This window comes from Myotis myotis, unplaced genomic scaffold, assembly GCF_014108235.1.
Source record: "Myotis myotis isolate mMyoMyo1 unplaced genomic scaffold, mMyoMyo1.p scaffold_m19_p_6, whole genome shotgun sequence".
NCBI classification, from domain to species: domain Eukaryota; kingdom Metazoa; phylum Chordata; class Mammalia; order Chiroptera; family Vespertilionidae; genus Myotis; species Myotis myotis.
The window spans coordinates 73236755-73262848 of record NW_023416368.1 but is presented as its reverse complement, the minus strand read 5'-3'; the positions used below and the strand labels follow the sequence as shown (position 1 = coordinate 73262848).

General features: G+C 39.2%; 1 protein-coding gene across 1 annotated transcript; it reads right to left on the bottom strand.

Annotated features, from left to right (window-relative positions):
- Window positions 1–16550: 16550 nt before the first annotated feature.
- LOC118658100 (disintegrin and metalloproteinase domain-containing protein 20-like) lies at window positions 16551–18746 on the bottom strand. The gene has a single exon (XM_036313073.1). It carries the CDS (start codon window positions 18744–18746, stop codon window positions 16551–16553), a length of 2196 nt encoding a protein of 731 aa, XP_036168966.1.
- Window positions 18747–26094: the final 7348 nt, after the last annotated feature.

Sequence of the window (26094 nt, the reverse complement as noted above, 5' to 3'; positions counted from 1 at the left end):
TTAGTACCAGTATTTGATGAAGGAGGCAAGAGCATACATTGGAGCAGAGGCAGTCTCTTTAATAAATGGTGTTGGGAGAATTGGACAGGTACATGCAAAAAAATGAAACCAGACCACCAACTTATACCATACACAAGAATAAATTCAAAATGGACAAAAGACTTCAATATAAGACTTGAAACCATAAAAGTCCTAGAAGAAACCTAGGCACCAAAATCTCAGACATCCCTTGTAGCAATACCTCTTCTAGGACAATGGAAACTAAGGAGAAAATAAAGAAATGGAACTACATCAAAATAAAATGCTTCTGCACTGCAAAAGAAAGTATCAACAAAATAACAAGAGAGCCCACTACATGGGAGAACATATTTGCCAATGATATATCTGATAAGGAGTTAATCTCCAAAATATATAGGGAACTCCTACAACTTAACAAAAGGAAGACCAACAATCCAATTCAAAAACGGGCAAAGGACCTAAAAATACACTTCTCCAAAGTGGACAATCAGAAAGCCAAGAAACATATGAAAAAAAATGTTCAAAGTCACTAATCATCTGAGAGATGCAAATCAAAATGATAAGGAGATAGCACCTCACCTGTCAGAATGGCTATCATCAACAAATTCACAATGACAAGTGCTGTGGAGGTTGTAGAGAAAAGGGAACCCTAGTACACTGCTAGTGGGAATGCAGACTGGTACAGCCACTGTGGAAAACAGGATGGAGTTTCCTCAAAAAATTAAAAATGGAACTCACATTTGACTCAGTCATCCCTCTTCTTGGAATATTCCTAAGAAACCTGAAACAGTAATCAGAAAGAATATATGCACCCCTATGTTCATATCAGTGCAATTTACAATAACTAAGACTTAGAAACAACCTACTAGTAAGAGCCCACCAGCAGATGAGTGGATAAAAAAGGTATGGTACATTTACACAATGGAATACTCTGCGGCAATAAAATAAAAAGAACTATTACCATTTGCAACAGCATCACCTGGTGGACCTGGAGAGTATTAGTCTGACTGAAATAAGCCAGTCAGAGAAAGTTAAGTATCACATGATCTCACTCATATGTGGAACATAATGAACCAAATAAATGATGATTAAATATAGACCCAGAGTCATAGAAACATGAACAGACTGTTGAACCTCAGAAGGAGAGCAGGGGGAGGGTTGGTGGAAAGAGATCAACCAATGAACTTGTATACATATACGAATGACCCATGAACACAGACAGTGGGGTGTTGAGGGCCAGGAGGGAAGGCAGGAGCAGGCTGGAAGAGGTTAATGGGGGAAAAAAGGAGGACCTATGTTATACTTTCATCAACAAAGTTTTTAAAAAATAAAATAAAAATAAAATGCAAAGGTGTTGGTAAAAGAAAATATATTAAGACGTATACACAAGTGTCTGGACACAAAATCAAGAAAAATGTCTGTTTCATCAAGAATATCTTTGGCTGCTGCTGACCACTGAGCAGACTGAACAAATAAAGTATGTTTTCAAACACACACACACACACATGTCAGCAAGAAAAGACAACTATAAAATTCAGAAAAAGAGAGAGGATAATAAATCAAAGGATGTGGGAATAAATTTAATTAGTAAATTGACTAGCTAGCAGATGAAAATGCTAATCCGGACATTTAGTAGGTTGACTGGGATAAACCATAGAAACAAATTTATTATTTAGTGTCCTTGAGAGTTTAGCTGTGGGACAGAGAAGAGATTTTCTCTGGCATTTTCTGCCAGTGTCTTTACATTAACCTTCCATTTTAGTAAATACAGAGCTGCACCTTGTCCCTCCTTGGACTTTCTTGATTCACCTCATTGGATTTTCTCATTTTCCCACAGCTTTGTGTTAGGTCTGATCAAATAATTGAATCAATACCCCCTCCCCTGGGAACTGACCTTAGGCCACTTCACAATTGACATTTCACTTGCTTAGACCACATTCCACTTGCTAAAACTATTATCTTTCCCCTCTGGAGTTTCCTAGACTCTGGACCTGCAAAGAGATTCTATGCACAGAAAAAGACCACCTACAGTCCTTTAAAAACCTCTGACTCCTCATCTTTGGGGGGCTGGTGCCATTTTGGGGCTCAGCCCATCTGGTCTCCAAATGACCTAATCAATTTATAATCTCTTACCACTTTGCCCTCGTGCATTCCTCCTTTGGCGACCCGAACATTTGGTGCCAAAACCCGAGGGGGTTCCACAGGGATGGGGAGCCATTGCTCCGGCTTTAGTCACTCTGAGTTTGCTACTCAGAGAGCAGGAGAGCAGTAGGCAGCGGCAGCTTGACCTGGTCTGACCTCTGAACCCTACTCGTTTGCTAGCCTCGAATAGGCTTCCCTCCCTTATGAACCCTCCTGAACCAGCCAAGAAGGATGCTGGATCGGGCATCTCTTCTCCATTCCTGATCCTCCATCCCACACTGGCCAATCTTCTCTAGATGAGTGACATTCCACAATTTCCCTTCTCTTGAGTTTTCTGTCCTCTCTCTCTTACTGACTTCTTGAAAGTCTCTCATCTCAAAAGTCCTAGTGCGAGGCCAGAAAACTCCTCAGCCATCTGGCTTTGGGTCCTTCTGGATTGGGGACGCCCAGTCCAGAGGCTCACCTCTCATTTCTCATGGTGATTTGTTTAGCAGCAGGGATGCCTGCCCTAAACAGTCACCTTTGGATTTGTGGTCTGTCACTCACTGTTCCTCTCTTATGGGCCATGCTATACTCCCTCTGCACACTCACGGGGGAGATCATGCCCAACCACCTCATTTTATTTTGTAACACTGTTGGGCTACAATATAAACTAGATAGTAAGTCTCAATGGTCTGAAAATGGCACTTTTAATTTTAACACATTGCACAATTTAGATAATTGCTGTCACTGCAATGGAAAATGGTCAGAGATTCTCTATATCCAGGCCTTTTTCACCCTTCAGTCCCAATCCTCTCTCTCAATCCTGCTCTAGCCATCAGATCTTTCTCCTTCACACAAAACATCATATACCTAACACTTTTGATTCTGAATCTATTTTTTGACCCACTAGACCACTGACCTCCAACTCTTATACATCCCCTCCCTCACCTGCAATAAATTCCCAAAGCCCAGACCCTCCTAACCACCAGCTACCTTATCTCCCAGCCCCTGAGAGCCCAAATCCCAATAATGCCAGCTCTAAAACAGCCTTTTGCCACCTACACTTGCTCTCAGGCCACCCAAAGCCCACCCTCCTCAACAGCCTTTTATATTCCCTCACCAATTCTCCCCCTGATGGAGGTAGCAGGAACTGAGGGTATTGTGGTCAATGATGACAAACTTAATGAAATCATGCAAGGCCCTGATGAAAAACCAGCTCTCTTTCTCTTCCTCCTCACGGAGGCCTTACAGAAATTTACCACCTTAGACTCCATCTCCCCAGAGGGAGTCTTCTTCTAAACACCCATTTTATATCCCTATCAGCCCCAGACATATGCCACAAACTTCAAAAAGTGGACCCAGATCCACAAACCCCTCAAAAGACCTCATTAACCTGGCCTTTAAGGTCTGTAACAATAGAGAGGTGGATTCCCAAATCCAAAAACAAAGGCGCGATCAGGCCAAGGCTGAGGCCCAGAAGGAGGTCTTTCAATTCCTAGCCACCTCTCTCATGAACCACAAATGAAGTGCCGGTCCTCCAACTGAGGGTAAGTAAGGGGCTAAGCCTTCTCCGGGCCCATGCTTCAAATGCAACAAGGAAGGACACTGAACCAAGTCCTGCTCAAACCCGAGACTCCCACCCAAGGTGTGGGAGGGAAGGCCACTGGAAATCAGATTGAAGTCTGGCCCCTCCAAGTCAAACCTCAGCAAGGCCACCCTCTGGATCTGCTTTAAAGTTCCCAGACCTCTTGGGACTGACCACTGAAGACTGAAGCTGCCCAGACCCTGACAGTGCCCCACAGATTTACATAACCAGGACAGAACCTTGGGTAATGATTGCGGTGGCAGGTAAGCCAATCTCCTTTTTAATTGACACTGGGGCCACTCATTTTGGCCTCTTCAAATTTGCTGGGACCCTTGTCCTCTCCTCAGTCTTTATTATGGGGGGTTGATAGACTAGTCTCACAGCCATTGGCCACCTCACCTCTACACTGCATCTTACTAATACCCCCTTTTTGTTCTACCTCAGTGCCCAACTGGAGCTACTGTACATCCCCTCATAAAGCCCAGTCACCTATCTCAGTTTCGCTCTCTCACCCCACAAGTCCGAGCCATTCTTTGGACTGTAAACACCTTGTCCCCTCCTCTAAACAAGAAATACTCTCCTTTCTCAGGCTCGCTGGGTACTCTCGCCTCTGAGTTCCCAACTTCAGTCTTCTTGCAAAACTCCTCTATGACATGACATGGCAAAGGGACCCCCTCACTGAGCCTTCAGATCCCAAGGTCAGCATTCTCACCCCTTTAATGCTCTGAAAACTGCTCTCACCTCAGTGCCTTCTCAAACCCCCACCCATCTCCCTTTCCCAAAAACAACTTTGTTTACTGCAAAACTACGAAGCTTACTTAACAATCAGGCTATCATCAGAAGCTGAACTCATTATCACCCAAACCTTAGCATGTTATCTCTAAGGAAAAATGTGGCAGTTTTATCATTTTATTTATTTATTTATTTATTTATTTATTTATTTATTTATTTTAATTCTTTATTAGTTAAGGTATTACAAATGTATCCTTATTCCCCCTATAACACCCCCCCCCCCCACTCATGTTCTCATCCCCCTGTTGTCCATGTCCATTGGTTTGGCTTATATGCATGCAGACAAGTCCTTTGGTTGATCTCTTCCCCTTACCCCCTCCCTCCCCTACTTTCCCTCTGGGGATTAATAGTCTGATCGCTGTTTCTCTGTCTTTGGATCTGTCCCTGTTCATCAGTCTATGTTGTTCTCTATAATCCACAAATGAGTGAGATCATGTGGTATTTATCTTTCTCTGACTGGCTTATTTCACTTAGCATAATGTTCTCCAGTTCCATCCATGCTGTTGGAAAAGGCAAGAGTTCCTTCTTTTTTACCGAAGCATAGTGTTCCATTGTGTAGATAGATGTACCACGGTTTTCTAATTCACTCATCTATTCATCTGATGGGCACTTAGGCTGTTTCCAGATCTTAGCTATGGTGAATTGTGCTGCTATGAACATAGGGGTGCATATATCCTTTCTGATTGGTGTTTCTGGTTTCTTGGGATATATTCCTAGAAGTGAGATCACTAGGTCAAATGGTAGTTCCATTTTTAGTTTTTTGAGGAAACTCCATGCTGTTCTCCACAGTGGCTGCACCAGTCTGCATTCCCACCAGCAGTGAAAAATGTGGCAGTTTTAAATCCAAGTAGCTAGAAGCTGACAACAGGCTGCTGGCCTGCTCCCTCCTCCCTTGCCTTTTCTCCAGCCTTATATGCCTATACATAAATTTCCAGAGTCTTTCATAACCTAAGGGCTTTGCTGGGTTAAATAATAAACATCTAAATATTTTAAAATAGCATAAAATACTGAAACATTGGTTGCTAGACATGTTTCAATTAGCCTGCTCTTAGTTTTTATTACAGAACTTCTCTTATGCTTTGTTGAATGTATATTTTCTTGAAAGTAAGAGTGTGTTTAAAGTTTGTTCATAAATGTTAATCTAAGAAATGCTGACTACTTTTTGGTAATCATTGGAAAATTAAAGTTTCTAAGAGTTAAGAATTCTAATTAAATTGGAAAGAAATTGTATGATTTTGATAACAGAAGGTATGAGGCATGGACATGCATTTTGAAGGAGAAAGAAAGTGAGTTAAAGTTATAAGAATATTTGTGAACATTGTAAGAAGGTTTGCAAAAAGTTGAAAAAAGGTTTGTGTATGTTATAGAAAGCTTGTAGGGAGAAATGTTAAAAGGAAGTTACATAAATGACACAGGCCAGTAAGCCAGGACAAGCAGAATAGGGAAACTGAGATAGTAAAACGGCAGTTTGCAGCCATTTAGCAAATCCAGCAAGCAGTTTGCAGAGTAAATGAATGGAGGATAAACCTCATTTTGGTATAGTGGAGTACAGCCCTCCAAATTAACGTCTCTTTCCTTCTACCAGACCATTTATGTTAATTCTTGTTCGTCTAGCGTTCGCCCCAGTAATATTAAAATTTATAAAACAATTTGTCTCTACCAGGTTACAAGCCATACTTGTGCTCAGGAAATAACACCCCTAGACCCCATCATAACCTCCTTTTGTGTCCAGGCCTCATGGTCCCTTTGATCCCCCCAGAACAAGGATGATGGGCCAGGTACAGGTATAGAAACTCACTGGGCCAGAAAGCCCTGGATGCCAGCAAGTGGCAAAACTGGGAAAACAAGAACCTCATGCCCAGGGTAACCTATCCTACTCTAGCAAATAACTAGTCAGGCAACTAAGGCCCCTGATATTATCCTCCCTAAAAATAACATCTAGGCCTCAGTTGTATTTCAACTCCAGACCCAGAAAAGCACAAAACCGGACAAGTGATGCTGTGAGCTTCAGGACCAGCTTTTACCAACCAAGTCACTCAACAGGACCCTTTTCTTAGCCTTTGCCATCCAATCTCTTGGGGTAGTCATGCTGCTGCGGCCCCTCATCCAGCCCCCTACTATCAAAGTCTATTTCCCTGTGATCTCGACCTCACCTCTCACAGCAGGAAGTGCCTATGGAAGGTACGATCTTTGTCCCTATTCTATAAAACAAAAAGGCTGGAATGTTAGGTCTGATTGAATAACTGAATCAATACCCCCTCCCCTGGGAACTGACCTTTAGGTCACTTCACAATGGACATTCCACTTGCTTAGACCACATTCCACTTGCTAAGACTATTATCTCTGCCTTATGGAGTTTCTCAGAATCCAGATCTGCACAGAGAATTCTCCGCCCAGAAAAAGCTCACCTAGAGTCCTTTATAAACCTCTGACTCCCTGTCTTTAGGGGCCATTTTGGGGCTCAGCTCATCTGGTCTCCAGATGACCTAATTAATTTATAATCCATTACCACTTTGGCCTCATGTATTCCTCCTTCGGTGACCGTAACACTTTGGATATACAACTAGATGCTACAAAACAAAATTCGATCAGGACGTTCTTCATTTCTTTCACCTAATTTAATGGTTCTGTAGGAACATTCATTTATCTACATATTAGATGAGTTGGAGGGGTAAATATATGAGACTATCATAGGCATTATGAGAAAAATTTGGCCCTATCCAGTTTTCTATATGCTCTACTCTTAATTAGAAGAGTATACTAAAGATTAATTTAGATAACTTTATTTTGCTACATGGTTTTCTTTTCATAATTGATTGTTAATTTCATCTTGCTTACAAGTCTTTACCCAGGTATAAAAGATGTACTAGTTATTGTTATAGATTTTGTCTTGTTGATCAATAAATACTTGAAAACTATTTATTTATTTAAGACTCAAACCTCAGAGGGAAGGCAGGGGAGTCTGGAGCAAAAGGGGGAGTTTCTAAAGTTTGTTGTTTCATGTATTTGGGACAATCAAGAAATTGTGATTTACATATTTTAGTTTATTAACTTTGGGTCAGAGTGAAACCTGGATACACAAAGAGGTAAAATCTGGTGTCTTAGATTCTTGCTAATAAATAATTACATTCGGCTATGAATAAAATGTGAGCAACTAAGGGGGTTACTTAAGTACTTAAAAAACCACCTGTCTGGCCAAAACCGGTTTGGCTCGGTGGATAGAGCATCGGCCTGCGGACTGAGGGGTCCCAGGTTCGATTCCAGTCAAGGGCATATACCTGGGTTGAGGGCACATCCCCAGTGGGAGATGTGCAGGAGGCAGCTGATCGGTGTTTCTCTTTCATCGATGTTTCTAGCTCTCTATCTCTCCCTTCCTCTCTGTAGAAAATCAATAAAATATATTTTAAAAAAAACAACAAAAAACCACCTGTCTGTATTTAAAAACAGGGAGTCTATTTGATGAGTTGAGAAGTGTATTGACAAAGGTTTACATAAGGAGATACAAATTGTTACTAATGGTTACAGTAAGAATCCATTATCTATATTCAATTGGTCCAATATGTAGGAAAAAGGTAATCTGGGAGAAGTTAAAAAATCATGTAATGGTTTGTATGGTTTCCTGAGAAAATAGTTGAACTCTGATTTTTATAATTAGCTTTTGTCTCTTTATTTTCTGATATTTTGGGGGGTTTCATCTGGGGATCCAGAAAATATTAGCCATTTTCAGGGAGTACTCAAAGCATGTAGAGGCTTCCTCCTAATATTTTAGGAGGTTTTGGGCCAGGTAAATCTAACAGATGGAATAAAATAGCAAGCATTTTAAATACTAGAGAAAAGTAAATTAGGAAATTGAGAGTTAACAAAAAAGAGAAAAAGGAACCCTAGTACACTGATGGTGGAAATGCAGACTGGTACATCCCCTGTAGAAAACATTATGGAATTCTCAAAAAAAAAAATTTAAAAAATTGAACTGCCAGGGATCCCACTTATAGGAATATATCTTAAGAATCCTGAAACATTCATCAGAATAAATATATGTAGCCTCATGTTCACAGCAGAGCTTTTTACACTAGCTAAAATCTGGAAAGAGTCCAAGTAAGTACCCATCAGTAGATGAGTGGCAAAAAAATCTGTGGTACATTTACACCATGGAATACTATGCAGTTTAAGGGAGATGGATCTCTTACTCTTTGAGACAGCCTAGAGGGACCATGAGAGTATTATGCTAAGTGAAATAACGCAGAGAGAGAAAGTTGTAAGTTTTTTTTCCTTTATTGATTAAAGTATTACAAATGTGTCCTTATCCTCCCATTGTCCTCCCATTCCCCCACTCATGCCTTCATCCCCCGGTGTCTGTATCCATTGATTATGCTTATATGCATGCATACATGTCCTTTGGTTGATCTCTCCCCCTTTTGCCCCACATTCCCCTGCCTTCCCTCTGAGGTTTGAGCATCTGATTGATGCTTCTCTGTATTTAGATCTATTTTTATTCATCGGTTTATGTTGTTTATTATAATCCAAATGAATGAGAACACATGATATTTATCTTTCTCCGACTAACTTATCTCACTTAGCATAATGCTCTCCAGTTCCATCCATGCTGTGGCAAATGGTAGGAGTTCCTTCCTTTTTACAGCAGCATAGTATTCCATTGTGTAGATGTGTCAAAGTTTTTTGATCACTCATCTGCTGATGGGCACTTAGACTGATTCCAAATCTTAGCTATTGTAAGCTATTGTGCTGCTATGAACATAGGAGTGCATATATCCTTTCTGATTGGTGTTTCTGGTTTCTTGGGATATATTCCAAGAAGTGGGATCACTGGGTCAAATGGAAGTTCCAGTTTTAGTTTTTTGAGGAAACTCCATACTGTTCTCCACAGTGCCTGCACCTGTCTGCATTCCCACCAGCAGTGCATGAGGGTTCTTTTTTCTCCGCATCTTCTCCAGCATTTGTCATGTATTGATTGATTTGTTGATGATAGCCATTCTGACAGGAGTGAGATGGTACCTCATTGTCATTGTGCTTGGCATCTCCTGGATGATTAGTGATTTTGAGCATGTTATCATATGTCTCTTGGCTTTCCTTATGTCTTCTTTCAAAAAGTATCTATTGAGGTCCTTTGCCATTTTTTTTATTGGGTTGTTTGTCTTCCTTTTGTTAAGTTGTATGAGTTTCCTGTAAATGTTGGAGATTAAACCCTTATCAGAGATATCATTGGCAAATATGCTCTCCCATGCAGTGGGCTTTCTTGTTGTTTTATTGATGGTTTTGTTTACTGTGCAGAAGCTTTTTATTTTGATGTAGTCCCATTTGTTTAATTTCCCTTTAGTTTCCATTGCTCTAGGAGTGGTATTGGTGAAGAAATTGCTTCGGCATATGTCTGAGATTTTGCTGCCTTTGGATTCCTCTAATATTTTTATGGTTTCCCATCTTACATTTAAGTCCCTTATCCATTTTGAGTTTATTGTTGTGTATGGTGTAACTTGGTGTCTAGTTTAATTTTTTTGCATGTGTCTGACCAAATTTCCCAGCACCACTTATTGAAGAGACTGTCTTGACTCCATTGTATGTTCTTGACTCCTTTGTCAAATATTAATTGAGCATAGTGGTTTGGGTTTTCTATTCTATTCCATTGATCTATATGTCTGTTCTTGTGCCAGTACCAGGCAGTTTTGAGAACCGTGGCTTTGTAATACATTTTGATATCTGGTATTGAGATCACTCCTACTTTGTTCTTCTTTTTCAGGATCACTGCAGCTATTCGTTTTTGTTTTTGTTTTTGTTTTTTTTTATTCCAGATGAATTTTTGGAGAGTTCTTTCTAGATCTGTAAAATATGCTGTTGGTATTTTAATTGGAAGTGCATTGAATCTATAGATTGCTTTGGGTAGTATAGACATTTTAATGATGTCGATTCTATCAATCCAAGAACACGGTGTGTTCTTCCATTGGTTATGCCTTCCTCTATCTCTTTTTTCAACATCCTGTAGTTTTCTGCGTACATGTCTTTTACCTCTTTAGTTAAGTTTATTCCTAGGTATCTTAATTTTTTTTTGTGTGATAGTAAATGGGATTGCTTTTTTAGTCTCGCTTCCTGTAAGTTCACTATTGGTGTATAGAAATGTCATAAATTTTTTGGCATTAATTTTGTATCCTTCTATATTTCCGAATTCATTTATTAAGTCTAACATTTTTTTTGATGGAGTCTTCAGGACTTTCTATGTACCGTATCATGTCATCTGCACATAATGACAGTTTTACTTCTTCTTTCCCAATTTGTATGCCTTTTATTTCTTCTTCTTGTCTGATCACAATGGCTGATACCTCCAGTACTATATCGAACAGGAGTGAGAGTGGGCATCCCTGTCTTGTTTCTGCTCTTAGGGGAAATGGTTTTAGTTTTTGCCCATTGAGTACAATGTTGGCTGTGGGTTTGGCATAAATGGCTTTTATTATGTTGAGGTTTGATTCTTCTATTTCCACCTTGCTGAAAGTTTTTATCAAGAAAGGATATTGGATTTTGTCAAATGCTTTTTCTGCGTCAATTGATATGACTATGTGATTTTTATCTCTCAATTTGTTAATGTGATGTATCACGTTTATTGATTTGCGGATATCGTACCATCCTTGCATCCCTGTGATAAAACTTACTTGATCATGGCATATGATCTTTCTAATGTACTGCTGGATCTGATTTGCTAGAATTTTGTTGAGGATTTTGGCATCTATTTTCAAGAGGGGTATTAGCCTGTAATTCTCTTTCATTGTTTTGTCTATCTGGTTTTGGTATTAGGGTGATGCTGGCTTCATAGAATGAGCTTGGAAGTGTTCCTTCCTCTTGAATTTTTTGGAATAGTCTGAGGAGGATAGGTTTTAGTTCTTCCTTGAATGTTTTGGTAAAACTCCCCTGTGAAGCCGTCTGTGCCGGGGCTTTTGTTTGCTGGAAGTTTTTGATGACTGCTTCAATTTCTTCCATAGTTATCAGCCTATTCAGGTTTTTAGATTCTTCCTGATTGAGTTTTGGAAGATTGTATTTTTCTAGGAATATGTCCATTTCCTCCAGGTTGTCTAGTTTGTTGGAGTATAGTTTTTCATAGTATTTTTTTATTGATTTTTTTACAGAGAGGAAGGGAGAAGGAGAGGGATAGAGAGTTCCAAACATAGATGAGAGAGAAACATCGATTCAGCTGCCTCCTGCACACCCTCCACTGGGGATGTGCCCGCAACCAAGGTACATTCCCTTGACCGGAACTGAACCCAGGACCCTTCAGTCCACAGGCCAATGCTCTATCCTCTGAGCCAAACTGGTCAGGGCGTTCATAGTATTTTTTAACAATACTTTGTATTTCTATAGGGTCTGTTGTTATTTCACCTCTTTCATTTCTGATTTTGTTTATTTGGGTCTTCTCTCTCTCTGTTTCTATGTGAGCCTGGCTAGAGGTTCATCAATCTCTTTTATCCTTTCAAAGAACCAGCTCTTGGTTACATTGATCTTTTGTATCGTCTTTTTGGTTTCTATGTCATTTATTTCTGCTCTGGCCTTTATTATTTCTTTCCTTCTGGATACTGTGGGCTTTTCTTATTGCTCTCTTTCTAATTTTTTAAGTTGCAAGGTTAAATAATTTATTACAAGTTTTTCTTGTTTTTTTGAAGTAGGCCTGTAGAGCTATAAACTTCCCTCTCAGTACTGCTTTCATTGAGTCCCATAGGTTTTGGATTGTTGTGTTTTCATTGTCATTAGTTTCCAGGATGTTTTTTATTTCTTCTTTGATCTCTTTGGTAACCCAATCATTGTTTAATAGCATACTATTTAGCTTCCAAGGTTTGATTTTTTCATTGTTTTTATTGTAGTTTATTTCTAGTTTTATGCCATTGTGATCTCAGAAGATGCTTGTTATGATTTCTATCCTCTTGAATTTGAAGAAACTTTGCCTGTGTCCTAATATGTGGTCTATCTTTGAAAATGTCCTGTGTGCACTGGAGAAGAATGTATATTCTTTAGCTTTGTGGTGAAATGTTCTGAAGATGTCAATTAAGTCCATCTGATCTATTGAGTCATTTAGGATTGCTGTTTCTTTGCTGAATTTTTTGTCTAGAGGATTTATCCAGTGATGTCAGTGGTGTGTTGAATTCCCCTACTATGACTGTATTATTGTCAATCTCTCACTTGATATCTTCCAGAAGTTTTTTTTATGTATTTGGGTGCTCCTGTATTGGGTGCAAATATGTTTAGCAAAGTTATATCTTCTTGCTGAATTGCTCCCTTTAGTATTATGTAGTGGCCTTCCTTATTTCTTGTTATGGCCTTTACTTTGAGGTCTCCTTTACTTTGAGGTCTATTTTGTCAGATATAAATATTGCTACCCCAGCTTTTTTCTCATTTCCATTTGCCTGAAAATTTTTTTCCATCCCTTCATTCTCAGATTGTGTGAATCCTTTGTTCTGAGGTGGGTCTCTTGCAGACAGCAAATATATGGTTCATATTTTCTTATCCTTTCAGCTACCTTATGTCTTTTGATTGAAGCATTTAATCCATTTACATTTAATGTTATTATTGATAAGTACTTGTTTGTCGTCATTTTTATTCTTAATGTTTGTGTTTCTTCTTGCTATTCTGTTTCTTCTTTTTACAGCAGTCTCTTTAGCATTTCGTGCGTTGCTGGCTTGGTGGTAATAAACTCTCTTAGCCATTTTTTGTATGTGGAGCTTCTGATTCCACCTTCAATTTTGAATTATAGCCTTGCTGGGTACAGTATTCTTGGGTTCGGTCCCTTGCTTTGCATCATTTTGTATATTTCATTCCATTTCCTTCTGGTCTGGTGTGTTTCTGTTGAGAAATAAGTTGATATTGTAATAGGAGATCCCTTGTAGGTAACTTTCTGTCTTTCTCTGGCAGTCTTTAAGATTCTTACTTTGTCTTTGGTGTTTGCCAATTTAATTATGATGTGTCTTGGTGTCAGTCTTTTGGTATTCATCTTGTTTGGGACTCTATGTGCTTCTTGGACTTGCATAGCTTTTTTCTTGCCAATATCAGGGAAGTTTTCTGTCATTATTTCATTCATATAGATTTTCTATTCCTTGCTTCTCTTCCTCTCCTTCTGGTATCCCTATTATGCAAATGATGTTTCTTTTTGTGTTGTCCCAAAGCTCCCTTAGGATCTTCTCTTGCTTTTTAAATTTTCTTTCCAGTTGTTGCTATGGTTATGTGTTTTTTCCTACCTTGTCTTCTAATTCACTGATGTGTTCCTCAGCCCCTTCTAGTCTTCCTTTTAAGCCTTCCATTGTGTTCTTTAGTGCAGCTATGTCATTCTTCATTTCCTCTTGGTTCCTTTTCATGTTGGTGACATTGTCATTCAGCTCCTTATAATTCTCATTGAGTTTTGTGTATTTGTCATTGAGTTGTGTGTATTTGTCATCCAGCCATTTCAGCATCCTTATAACCATTACTCTGAATTCTTTCTCTAATATGTTACTAGCCTCAATTTCATTTAACTCCCCTTCTGGTGATTCCTCTTTTTCTTTCCTTTGGGGATTGCTTTTTTGTCTTCCCATGTTTTGCTGTAATGTTTTAATTGTAGATCCATTTGCTTTGCTATCCAGGTTCTTTTGAGGATGGTGTTACTGGTGTGATGTCTCAAGTCTCCTGGGCTTAATAATCTAGCGTAGCTCCCTAATTGAGCTATTTGGGTTCTCTTGATGTAGGCTTGCGAGCTGGAAAGGTGCAACTGTGGTGTCTAGAAGTCAGCAGCCATGGAGTGGTTGTCCCAATTTTGTTGTCTTGTGCCCTTGATCGAAATCATGCATGCCCAGCAGGGATTCACAGTAGCACCTAGGAACCATTTGTTGGGTGGTGGGGCTCAGGAGGCCTGCACTCTAAAAAGGCATGCCTGTGATGTCCAGAGTTCTGTAGTTTTGGGGTGGGCAGCATCCAGTGGCAACTCACAGGGACACCCATAGTGCGTTTTCCAGCAGAGTGTACTGACACACTCTGAAGGGCCCTGACACTGAAGCCACAGGATTGCGGTGTCTGTGGGCAGGTATCCCAGAAGAGGGAATTCAGCATTTCTTCAGCCCAGCAGTGTTCTCCTGTTTATATAAGTTTGTGCCCAGCAGGGGCTCACAGCAGCATCCAAGAGCTGCTGTGGGCTTGGGAGGCCTGCGTGCCAGAAAAGCGTGTGCCTGTAGTGTTCAGAGTTCTGCAGCTGTGTGGTGGGAAGTCTCAGGTTTTTGCTGCTGCACCTGTGGTGGATAGGTGCGCGCTCCCAGTGACTGCTCACAGGGGCACCCGTGGTGCCTTTGCCAGCATGGCGGTGCACTGAAGCATTCTGAAGGGCCCTGGCACTGAAGCCCCATAATCAAGGCATCTGTGGGCAGGAGTTCAGGATGAGTTAATTCAGAATTTCTACTGCCGGGGGAGTGCATCCCTGTTTGTCCAAGATCACACCCAGCCAGGGCTCACAGCAGCTCCCCAGAGTGCCCTGTGAGTAGATGGGCTCAGGGTACCTGCTTGTTGGAAATGTGCGACTGTGGCAGTGCCTTTTCCTGTGCAGAGCTCAGACGCACTCTGAGGGGCCCGGGCGCTGAAGTTGCGCAGCTGGGTTGTCTGTGGGCAGTTATTCAGGAAGAGGGAATTCAGAATTTCTATTGTGGGGCAGTGCGCCCATGTCTGTACAAAATCACACCCAGCGGGGGCTCACAGTAGCTCCCAAAAGCTGCCTATGGAGTGGTGCTCCCTGGAAGGCTGTGTGCTAGAAACACACAAATGTTGGAAACGTGGGTATGTGACTTCTGGAGGTCTGTGGCTGGGGCAGGGGAAGTTGCACTTACTGCTGTGGGAGTGGTATACCTTTGGAGGTGAAGGTCCCAGAGTCCACAGGTCTGCGGGTGGGGCAGCAGGATTTTGGCTGAAGTGGCTGATGGGCCATGGGCAGTGTCCAAGGCCTGTCTGGGGGGTGGTGATGATGAGTTCCTAGAAGAGGCCACTCCCCCTTCAAGATGGTGTGGGATCAAAGCCCCGAGTCTCGCAGTCTGGGGAGTGGCCGCAGCAGTGGTAGTCTCTCCCTGTCCCAGAGAGCCTGGTCTGCCACCCCCTGCTACTCCTGCCAGATTTAACTGTCCCTCACTCACTTACACACACACCACATACATCCACACACTCTCCTTTTATCCCCTCATTCACTCACTTCCTATCCCTCACCTCTTTCCTGCCAGTCGCCATCTTTTTTCTACTCCCAAAAGTTGTAAGTTCTTATCAGAGGTGGCCAAATGTAGGTTGACAGTCATTTGTATGGAAAATAACACAATAATTAATAAATAATAAATTAAACTCTGTTTTTCATACTCACAACTGTAAACCCACTTTTGCACAATGCTATAGTATATATAGTATATATAGTAATAATGTGGAAGTTACTATCTTTGCAAAGACTAGAGCTGTTAATGAGGCATGACTGGCATGAATAGTAATCAGAAAATTTCCCAAGTTTCCTCTCTGCTTCCCAATTGCCAATTATTGAAGAAACTAAAAATGAGAGGACTGGCAAAGAAATTTAATTTCTATGTTTGCATTCTCTGTGTGACAAAGCAGAGTACAAATGGGAAGGGTAGTTAGAACTGAGACAGCAAATTAAAAACACACAAAGACACAGTATTTATTAGCTGTACTTTTGCTCAGGAAACACAGAGAGTAGTTCCATGAAAATTAAACACTATTTAAAATCATGAAAGATATTGATATTCTAGGAATTAAGATATTTTGCCAGTTATTTAATGACCAATGTTTTATGATTACAAATAATAAAAATTCACAGACATTATGTCAATGGTTTGTGACACATGCTGTAGCATTTTTCCTGTAACAGCCAGGAGACTAAAATTTATACATAGGAAATTGGGCGTCTTTTTAAAAATTGTAAATTGTTGCTTTTCTTTCTAAAATGCAGTGGAACATTTTGCTGTTCTTCCTTAGATGATATTGCAATATCTTTCTCTTCCTCCTTAGGTAAAGTGTTGACATTTTGATCTTCTTACTCATGTGAAGGTGCCACATTCTGCTCTTCACTCTTATCTGTTCTTCTGCGTGTCAGAAAACCCAAAATTAACAAGCATAATAAAAGAATGAAACGAATCAACCAAAGTGGTCCCAGGTAATTGGTCTTTTGTCTCACTGTTCTCCCAGGGGGTGGGCCACTATCAATACTACCTCCATGGCCTCTTTCCAGGCAGAAGGGAGGCTCCCACTGCGAGTTGCAATGGCAGTGCTGCCTGTTGTTGCAGACTCCTTTCAGATTGCAGCTCTTAGGTGAACAACTAGTTACCAGAAGTGACCTATGGACACACTTCCTTTGGATGCAGACATGTTCTGCCCCACACTCTGTCCCATCTTTCACATCACCAATGTCAGGTAGGGTCATCCCGAAGTGGTAGTCGGTACCCCAGCAGGTGGCGCCATTGAAGTGAGTCCAATGCACAGTAGAATGATCTCTCAGAAGGGGAAGTTTTGTCACGTTTTCACACTGAATCCTCCCGCACAAGGTATCTGAGATGCTACATTTTATGTACGCACCGTTCATTAAACCACAGTTCCCAAAACGGTCACCTCGGGTGTTCATTTCCGTGTAACAATTCTGATTTGCACTCTTGGCCTCTTTGCCAAATACGTTCCTACACTGCTCTTCACGGTTATTGCATCTGTTTTCATAGCAGTAGCCACCGCCCTTGCATGAGATCCCATTCTGCACATACACATCCTCTGGACAATGGTAGGATGTCCCATTGCACCACTCTGGGAGATCACATTCATTTTTCTTTTTTCTACAAACTTTTCCTCTTCGAGCGATCTGACAGTGTCTGCAACAAAGCCCAGAAGCACAAGCAGCCCCAGGGCTGAGAGTGCAGTCTGACTCACAGCACGGATCTTCCATACACAAATGTAAAGCGCCACAGTCACAGTCTTCTCCTTCTTCAACCACACTGTTCCCACACCGTGCAAGTGTGAAGATGTTCCCTGCATTTGATGAAACGTACATACAGTTTTGCCCTGCTGTGGTGTTGATGAAGCTAGCATAGCTGCAGTTGCTGAATCTTATTCCATTTGATCTTACTGGATACATTATGCATTGTTTATGTCCACATATACAAGTTTTGTCATCATGATTCATCCCAAAATTATGACCAATCTCATGGGAAACAGTGTGTGCAACAGCACTCAATTTATTGTACATTAAACTTTCCACTCCACAATTATATGTAAAGTTACATACTGTTCCAATAAAGGCTATGCCAAGAGTAATACCATAGCTATGTTTTACCAAAAGATGTGCAACATCATGTGGAAGGCGGCTGTTAAAGCTAGTTTGCTTCCAATTGCAAAATGTGCCCAGGACATTACCTATCGAACCTATTTTAATAGGGTTTTTTTCAGTCCAGACCTCAATTCCCATTAAAACAACATCAACATCTAGAGAATATAAAAAATATTCAACTTCATTGACAATAAAGCATACTTCATACTGCACAGCTGTGGTGTTACTTTGGTGATGAAGATAGCGATTGTGGTCCACCACCACTGCCAGTTCAAGAAGCCGGTTGTGTGTCCACCAGCCTTCATACCCACTCTGCATCAAAGTGAAATTAACACTCTCCTGAAACTTCAGTTGTCGTGCTATTTCTTCATCTGTTACTCCACATCTCATGGGTGGCAATTGTGTCTCCTCACTGTCCACTTTATATATGAAATGTTCAAATATGGTAGAAAGTGTATCGGGCTCTATTTCATAAACAATGTCATTTGTCTGTAATATTCCTTGCAAGCCCCCCAAACAGGTACTGAAGGAAACCAGGGATTCTGGGTCCCCCTCCACATAACCCTGGTAGTAGCAGTCATTCTTTACAAAAGGCTGGTCCTCAAAGAGAGCACCCTGGTCTGAGTAGGTAACCACTCGGAAGTGTCTGGACAGAAAATGCTTGTTGACCTTCATGTGGATTATCTGATTCTGGCCCCCAAAATGCATTCTGTAAGAGAGCCAGTCTTTAGTCTTCATGCCAAAGCCTGCTACCTTCAAGGGAATCACCACTTCTGGGGCACCATGGGGTCGGGAGTGCACAACCTGGGACCATCCATATAGGAACAGAACTACCGCCAGCCAGAGTGACAGGAGAGTGTTCCTGACACACACCAGGGCCTCACTCACAGCCATTATGGAGCCACCATACACAGCCATTGGTGAACACACAGCCATTATGGAGCCACCATACACAGCCATTGGTGAACACATTGGCAGGAAGCATCACTGTTCCCTCTGAGCTGGGCATTCAGCATTGACTTTGAGTCTGTTCTCTGGCAGGCTCGTACCAGCATAGTAGCACACTGGAAGAGAAAATAAAAAGCAGAGTAGAGACAGTGTTTGGGGTTATGAGCAGGCCAAGGTGGAGGAGGAAGAAAAAGACAAGTGTTAAAATGTATTAGTGTTTGACTCAAGACATGTCTCAGAATACTTCACGCATTTGTCCTTAAGAAATTTTAAGGCATCACGGTGCATGTGGCTGAGTTGGTTGACTCTTGTCCTTTGCACCAAGCTGTCACTGGTTTGATTCCTGGTCAGGAATCATACCCAGGTTGTGGGTTCGTTCCCAGTAGGGGGCATGAAAGAGGCAGCTAATCACTATTTTTCTCTCATAGATGTTTCTATCTCTTTTTCCCTCTTCATTCCTATCTCTCTTAAAGTAAATAAAAATTTATTTTAATAAAAAGAAATTATAAGGCAGTGTGAGATTGTGTGTGTACAAGAAAATGGTCATTGGTCATAGACTAACACCTTTTGAACCTGGTTGAATGACACTTAATGATTAATGATACTATTGTTTAACTGCATGAACATGTGTGAATATTTTCACAATAAATGTATAAAACAAAGGAAAGGTAAACTTATATCAAATGTTTGAGAGGGAGTTTCTATTTATACCTATAGAATTGATATAAATATTAATATTTTCAATTTTATTTGTATTATTGTTTGAAATATTTTTTATTTTTCAATTATAGCTGCCATACAATATTAAATATTAGTTTAAGGAGTGCCCCCAATGATTAGACCTTATATAAAATACTAAGTTATTATCCTGATAAATCTTATACCAATCTAACAAAATACATACATAATGAGAATATTATTGACTGTATTCCTTGTGCTGTATTTTACATCTCCATGACTATTCTGTTACTACCAATTAGTACTTCTTAATCACTTCAAACTTTTTTACTAAACTCCCCAACCCTCCTCTGGTCTGATAACCACCAAAATGTTCTTTATACCTCTGAGTTAGTTTCTGTTCTGCTTGTTTCTCTATTTTGTGGGTGTGGGTTTTTTTTTTCTGAGGGGAGGTGGATGCAATTGTCGATAGATATGTATTTATTGACATTTTATTGTTCATATTTTTAATCCTCTTGTTCTTGTTCTTCTTGTTGCTGTTGTTGTTGTTGTTGTTGTTATTGTTGTTGTTGTTGTTGTTGTTGTTCTTCTTCTTCTTCTTCTTCTTCTTCTTCTTCTTCTCCTTCTTCTTCTTCTTCTTCTTCTTCTTCTTCTTCTTCTTCTTCTTCTTGTCCTCCTCCTCCTCCTCCTCCTCCTCCTCCTCCTCCTCCTCCTCCTCCTCCTCCTTTTTCTTCTTCTTCTTCCTTCTTCCCCTTTAACATGTCATGTAATACTGCTTTGGTGGTGATGCTGAACTCTTTTAACTCTTTCTTTTCCTGGAAGTTGTTTATATGTCCTTCAATTCTAAATGATATCATTGCTGGGCAGAGTAATCTTGATTGCAAGTCTTTGCTTTTCATCACTCTAAATATTTCTTGTCATTCCTTTTGGCATGAAGTTTCTGTTGAGAAATCAGCTGACAGTCTTATGGGAGTTCTCTTATAGGTAGGTAACTGCTTTTCTCTTGCTCTTTTAAGGTCCATATGTCTTTAACCTTTTGAATTGTAATTATGATGTGTCTTGGTGTGAGATTCTTTGGGTTCATCTTAGTTGGAACTCTCTGCACTTCCTGGATTTGTATTCTATTTCCTTCACCCAGTTAGGGAAGCTTTATCTGCCACACATGCATGTGGGGCCAGCCTGTGCAGTGTCTCTGCCCCTCTTACCAATGTTTGTGGCTTCCTTATATTCTTAGTAGTAGGATTTCTGTTAAGCTATATTTCATGTGGATCAGAATGATTATTTTTCTTTTATACAGTTGTATTTCTGATGTGGTTGTAGAGAATGAGAGTAAAGTAAAACATTTATATAACTTTATAAGAATAAGCTCTGAGTTTTACACTCACATCTGTAAACCTATTTTTGCCCACCCCTGTATATTAGAGACAATAAGAAAAATAATAATATATGGAAGTAGTTTTAAATATTTTTCTTGTGAAATGTGACCAAATAATTTATTATTTAAGATGGAAAGGAAATCCAATTCTACAAATAAGGAATTGAAGCCAAGGATTCCCATCAAGATGGCAGCATCAGTAAATGCAGTACAGTAAACCTTTGATTTTGCAGACCTTGATTTAAAGGATTTTGAATTTAACAGACAAAATTTCTGGCCCATGTGTCATATGTGAAAATTAACATCTTGTTAATTTTAACTATTTTAAACCAAGATTTGCTTATAATTAAACCAATAGGTTAAAACTTCTTTATTAATTCACTGTTATTTTTAACAAATTTTAGTGAATAGGCCATATGCTGGGGAAAAACACTGTAGTAATTTCATCAATAGAAATGAATATTACATATCGACAGCTATAGTCTATATATTTAAATTTGAGAGTCATTGCTTGTAAACAGTGTTTGGCTAATGATTAGCACATGATCACACCATATTACATGTGGTAATTGGTTCTATTGGCACTTGGAGTGACTTTCTGCAGTAGTTTTAACACATGCCAGCCGATATTCCAATGTGAACTAAGCCATGCCTCAGCTGTATGCATTTGCTAACTCATGGTGACTGGTGAATGCATGCATTTATTAGACCCATTCACTATAAATTTACAATTACAGTAATACATAAAGAAAAATTTATTGTGAAATTAAACTTTTCATACATACTTTATTTTAATTACACAAACATGTCTACATAAGTAAAAAGAGGTAAACTAACTAATTTGTCATTTTTTTTATAATTGTTGACACATAGGTTTAGTAGAAATAAGTAGGAAAAAAGAATTTTCTATGAAAAAGTGTGAACTAAGAAATAAAGACTTTATAAGTAACAGAAAAAATGGTTCCAGAGAAAAGATGTCAAGGTGTGATAAATGAAGATTTTTTAAAAATCATGCAGAAATGAGTACATCATCCAGGATATGAAAGGACCTCAATTAGGCATTTTTCATTTTTATATTACCTGCTATGGGAAGTGGATTTGATCAATGTGTTTTAGGTCCCTTGTAGCATATTTCACTTTCCTGTGTTTTATCCTATTTGTACAGGGGTTGCTGATGTTCTTTCTTTTTGCTCTCAGTATTTAATGATCTTATGTTGACTGTGGATATTCATGCTATAAATAAAAGTTGGCATGGATATGCAAATTATTGAATGCAATTTGACAAATTTCTAATGTGTATTTCTACCCCAACCACTTTGCCTAAATTTGTGCTCAAGACCATTCATTTATTTAGGCCTCCATCATTCATTTAGGTTTCCCAAGTGTGTAGCACAGTGTCTTAACATTAAGTGGATTTATTAATATTTTGTTCACAGAAGCAAGTAACAAATCAGTATTGTCAAAAGGCATTGTGCTTGTACCAGATTTCTCATTTGCATAAAGATGTGCTAATATGTTTGCATTATTGAGGCAAATATTTTTGTATTTCTATTTTTCATACAAGCTTATGACATAAATACATCTACATGAAGACTGAAATTGAAAATTATCTTGCAGTCCTAAAAATGTGGGGATTCAGATGTTTGTGCCTTATGAGAAAATAGTATACCATCCCCCAAAGACTTCTTCCATCCCTTTGGGATTATTTCCTTTGCATTCTGAAGGTATTTTATTTTGTCTTTCATATAATCCCATCTGCAATTGATACCCTTCTAGTTTGATTTTATTCCATTTTACATGGTGCTAAATGTGGGAGAGCACAGGAGACTTGGTTGGAAATCTGTAAGAAGGAATCTCTAAAAGGTCCGGGGCCTCTAGGAGGACCTTGCCAAAGGCAGCAGACCCTGCCTTGACTTTTCCAAACAAGTCTGAGCTCCCAGGTGTTTACCAGAATCTTTATGCTTAATATTTAAGTGTCCTTGCTTAAAAGACACTGCAGATACATGTGTCCTCCCAAGATTACTTACCCTACTGATTGTATCTAATAGATAAACTTTATCTCAAACCGCTGTTACAATAAAAGCCTGAAGCGGCAGGCTATCAAGGCTGTCTGGTTCCTTTAGCCAGGCAGTCTCTTAGCCCTCTCTTTCACAGCAATCCTGTGTCAGAGTAATCATTCATCTGTCACTCAGGGTCTGCTGGTCAGCCACAGCAGCTAAAAATTGTTATTCTTCCTAAGATTATAATAAAATATAAACATATTTAAGTAACATCCATCTAACCCATGGTACTTCTTCCTTCCAGTAATACCATTGTCCATTGTTGACTGAACATTATGATACATACTAATATATGTATAATACAATTGATAAATTCCTTTTTATATCCTCACAGTTTTGTCAAATTGGCCATTCTTTGCACCTTAATTACTACCTCCCTTCTCACTATTATTCATAGCCTAATCATACTTTTGCAAAATATGAATAACAATCTATTGGAGCACAATTTTGTTCCTTTCATCCAAGTAAAAGATATTAATAGGAAATAATAGGTCTCAGAGATCCTTCTCAAGATGTGAATACTTGGTAAAGACTCTTGTCTGTGCATGTGTGTGTGTGTGTGTGTGTGTGTGTGTGTGTGTGTTCATGCACACACAAATCCTACTGCTTCTTTCTTTTACACAAAATTCTCGAGTGACTTACCAGCAGAAGAATTAATGGTTCCCCGGGTCCTTTCTAGCTAAAGACATACTCATTGATGGTTTGTATTTTCCTGTGAGACCTCACATGACAAGGAGAAATATAAATGCCACCCCCTTTTAGTTTCTGGATTGATTAAATTCTAGATGTAGTTACCTAGCAGCAAAACTCTCCCAGTGCTACAGACCATGGCAACTGGTTAAAGTTCCTCCTCATTGTGACTCTACCATCTCCATCAAACTTTACTTCTAGCTACTCTTCAATAGGAATAAATGTGACTAATCTCCATCCTATGTGCTTCCTAAAGTATAAACACCTTCAGTAATGTTGATAAAACTGTTGCCTTGATCCCAGATTATTTCCTCAACAATGAGCCATACTGTAGTTCAAGTATGTCAAGTTCCAGAAGAGGTTGAACCTGTAGAATATTTTACAAGGAATCCATACATCAGTAATCATCAGAAACTTTTCTCTTACGGTCAATGAAATAACACAGAGACATTTTATATCTGCACAGAAATATATTTCATTTCTTAAGAAAACCATTGTCAGTAGGAAAAGGAAAAGGAAATTTAGCAGAAGAGGGAGGTGAGTAAAAACTAGAGTGAAAATAAGCTTAATAGGTAAATTGACTGGCTGACAGTGTAAAATATAGGCAGAATTATATTCAGCAAGTTGGCTGAGGTAAACCAAGGAAGCAAGGTTAGTAATTCATTATCCTTGAGAGTTTACCTGTGGCACACAGAGAAGTTGGTAATGTCTGCCAGCTGGATACCTGCCAGTGTCTTTCTATTTTCCCTCCAGTTTAGTAAGTCCATTCCAAATCTGTATTTTTTTCCCTCATGGAATTTTTCACTTTCTGGCTTTCATCACAACTAGTTTCTAAAGAATCTACTTAGAACTATGACTGTGTTATTCTCTCAATTGGTTTTTAGTACTGCTATAATAAAGCACCACAGAGACTCATTGCCTGACAATTCTAGAGGATAGAATTCCAAAATCAGCATCCACAACGCCTTACTCTCTCTGAAGATAATAGGGAAGGATTTATTCTAGACTTCTCTTCTGGCTTCCGATAGAGCCTTGCGTTATGCAGCATGATTCAATTTTGGCATGATTCTCTTCCCCTGCCCAAATTTTGCACTTTAAATAAGACACCCGTCATATTAAATTCAGGCCCACCCAATTCCATGTCTAAAATGACCTTGTTCCCAAATAAAAATATTTTCTGAGGTACTTGGTATTTGACTTAAACATATGAATTACAGGGGATACAGTTTAAACACGACAATCTCTTTGGCTTAATTTAATGGCTGGATAGCAAGATTATCTTTTTATTGGACAGAGGAGGAGAGATAAATTTAAGAAAAATGTTGATATTTAATATAAAAAATTTCAGATCCTAGAATATTTTTAGGAACTATTCCTAAACTAAAAAATAATTTGTTTGGTCAACATTAGTGAACTAAGTAGCTTTCTTTTCCTCATAATAATTGATTACTTATTTCATCCTTTTTCATGTTTTACCTTGGCTTAAAAGGTGTTATCTATGTTATTATATTTATGCATTGTAATTTCATTTCTAAGGTACTAGTGTAAATGGTATTTTTTTTAAATTTCAAATTCCAGTTGTTGAAAGTGGCTGACTTTTGTACATTAATCTTATATTCTTCAAAGTTGGCATAACCACTGATTTGTTTCAGGAGTTATTGTTGATTCTTTCAGATTTTCTTCATAGAGCATCAAGTCATCTGTAAATAGAAACAGCCTTATTTCATAATTTCTAACATGTATAACTTTTTATTTACTTTTTATTATGTTAACAAGCTCTTGCAATATCTTACAATAATATGTTACTAAACAGTGGTAAGCCTCTCAGGCATGGCTCAGTGGGTGCGTGTTGACCTATGAACCAGTTCATAGTTCTATTCCCAGTCAGGGCACATGACTGGGTTGCAGGGTGGGGCATCAAGGAAGCAGCCAATCAATAATTTTTTCTCATAATTGATGCTTCGATCTCTCTTCTCCTCTCCCTTTCTCTCTGAAACCAATAAAAATATATTTAAAAACAGTATGGAAAACTACAGGATGTTGAAAAAAGAGATAGATGAAGACATAAACAAATGGAAGAGTATATCATGTTCATAGATTGGTAGAATCAATATCATTAACGTGTCCATACTGCCCAAAGCAATCTATAGATTCAGTGCAATACCCATTAAAATACCATACTGGTATATTTCACAGACCTAGAACAAACTCTCCAAAAATTCATATGGAATAAAAAAAGACCCCGAATAGCTGCAGCAATCCTGAGAAAGAAGAACAAAGTTGGAAGGATCACAATACTAGATATAAAATTATATTACAAAGCCACTGTTCTTAAAACTGCCTGCTACTGGCACAAGAACAGACATATAGGCCAATGGAACAGAATAGAGAATGCAGAAATCGACCCAAGCCACATGGTTAATTGATATTAGACAAAGGAGGCAAGAGCATACAATGGAGTCAAGACAGTCTCTTCAACAAATGGTGTTGGGAAAATTGGACAGATACAAGCAAA

Excerpts from the sequence above, each read along its gene's own strand:
- LOC118658100 (XM_036313073.1), bottom strand. The coding sequence starts at position 18,746 with ATGGCTGTGTATGGTGGCTCCATAATGGCTGTGAGTGAGGCCCTGGTG.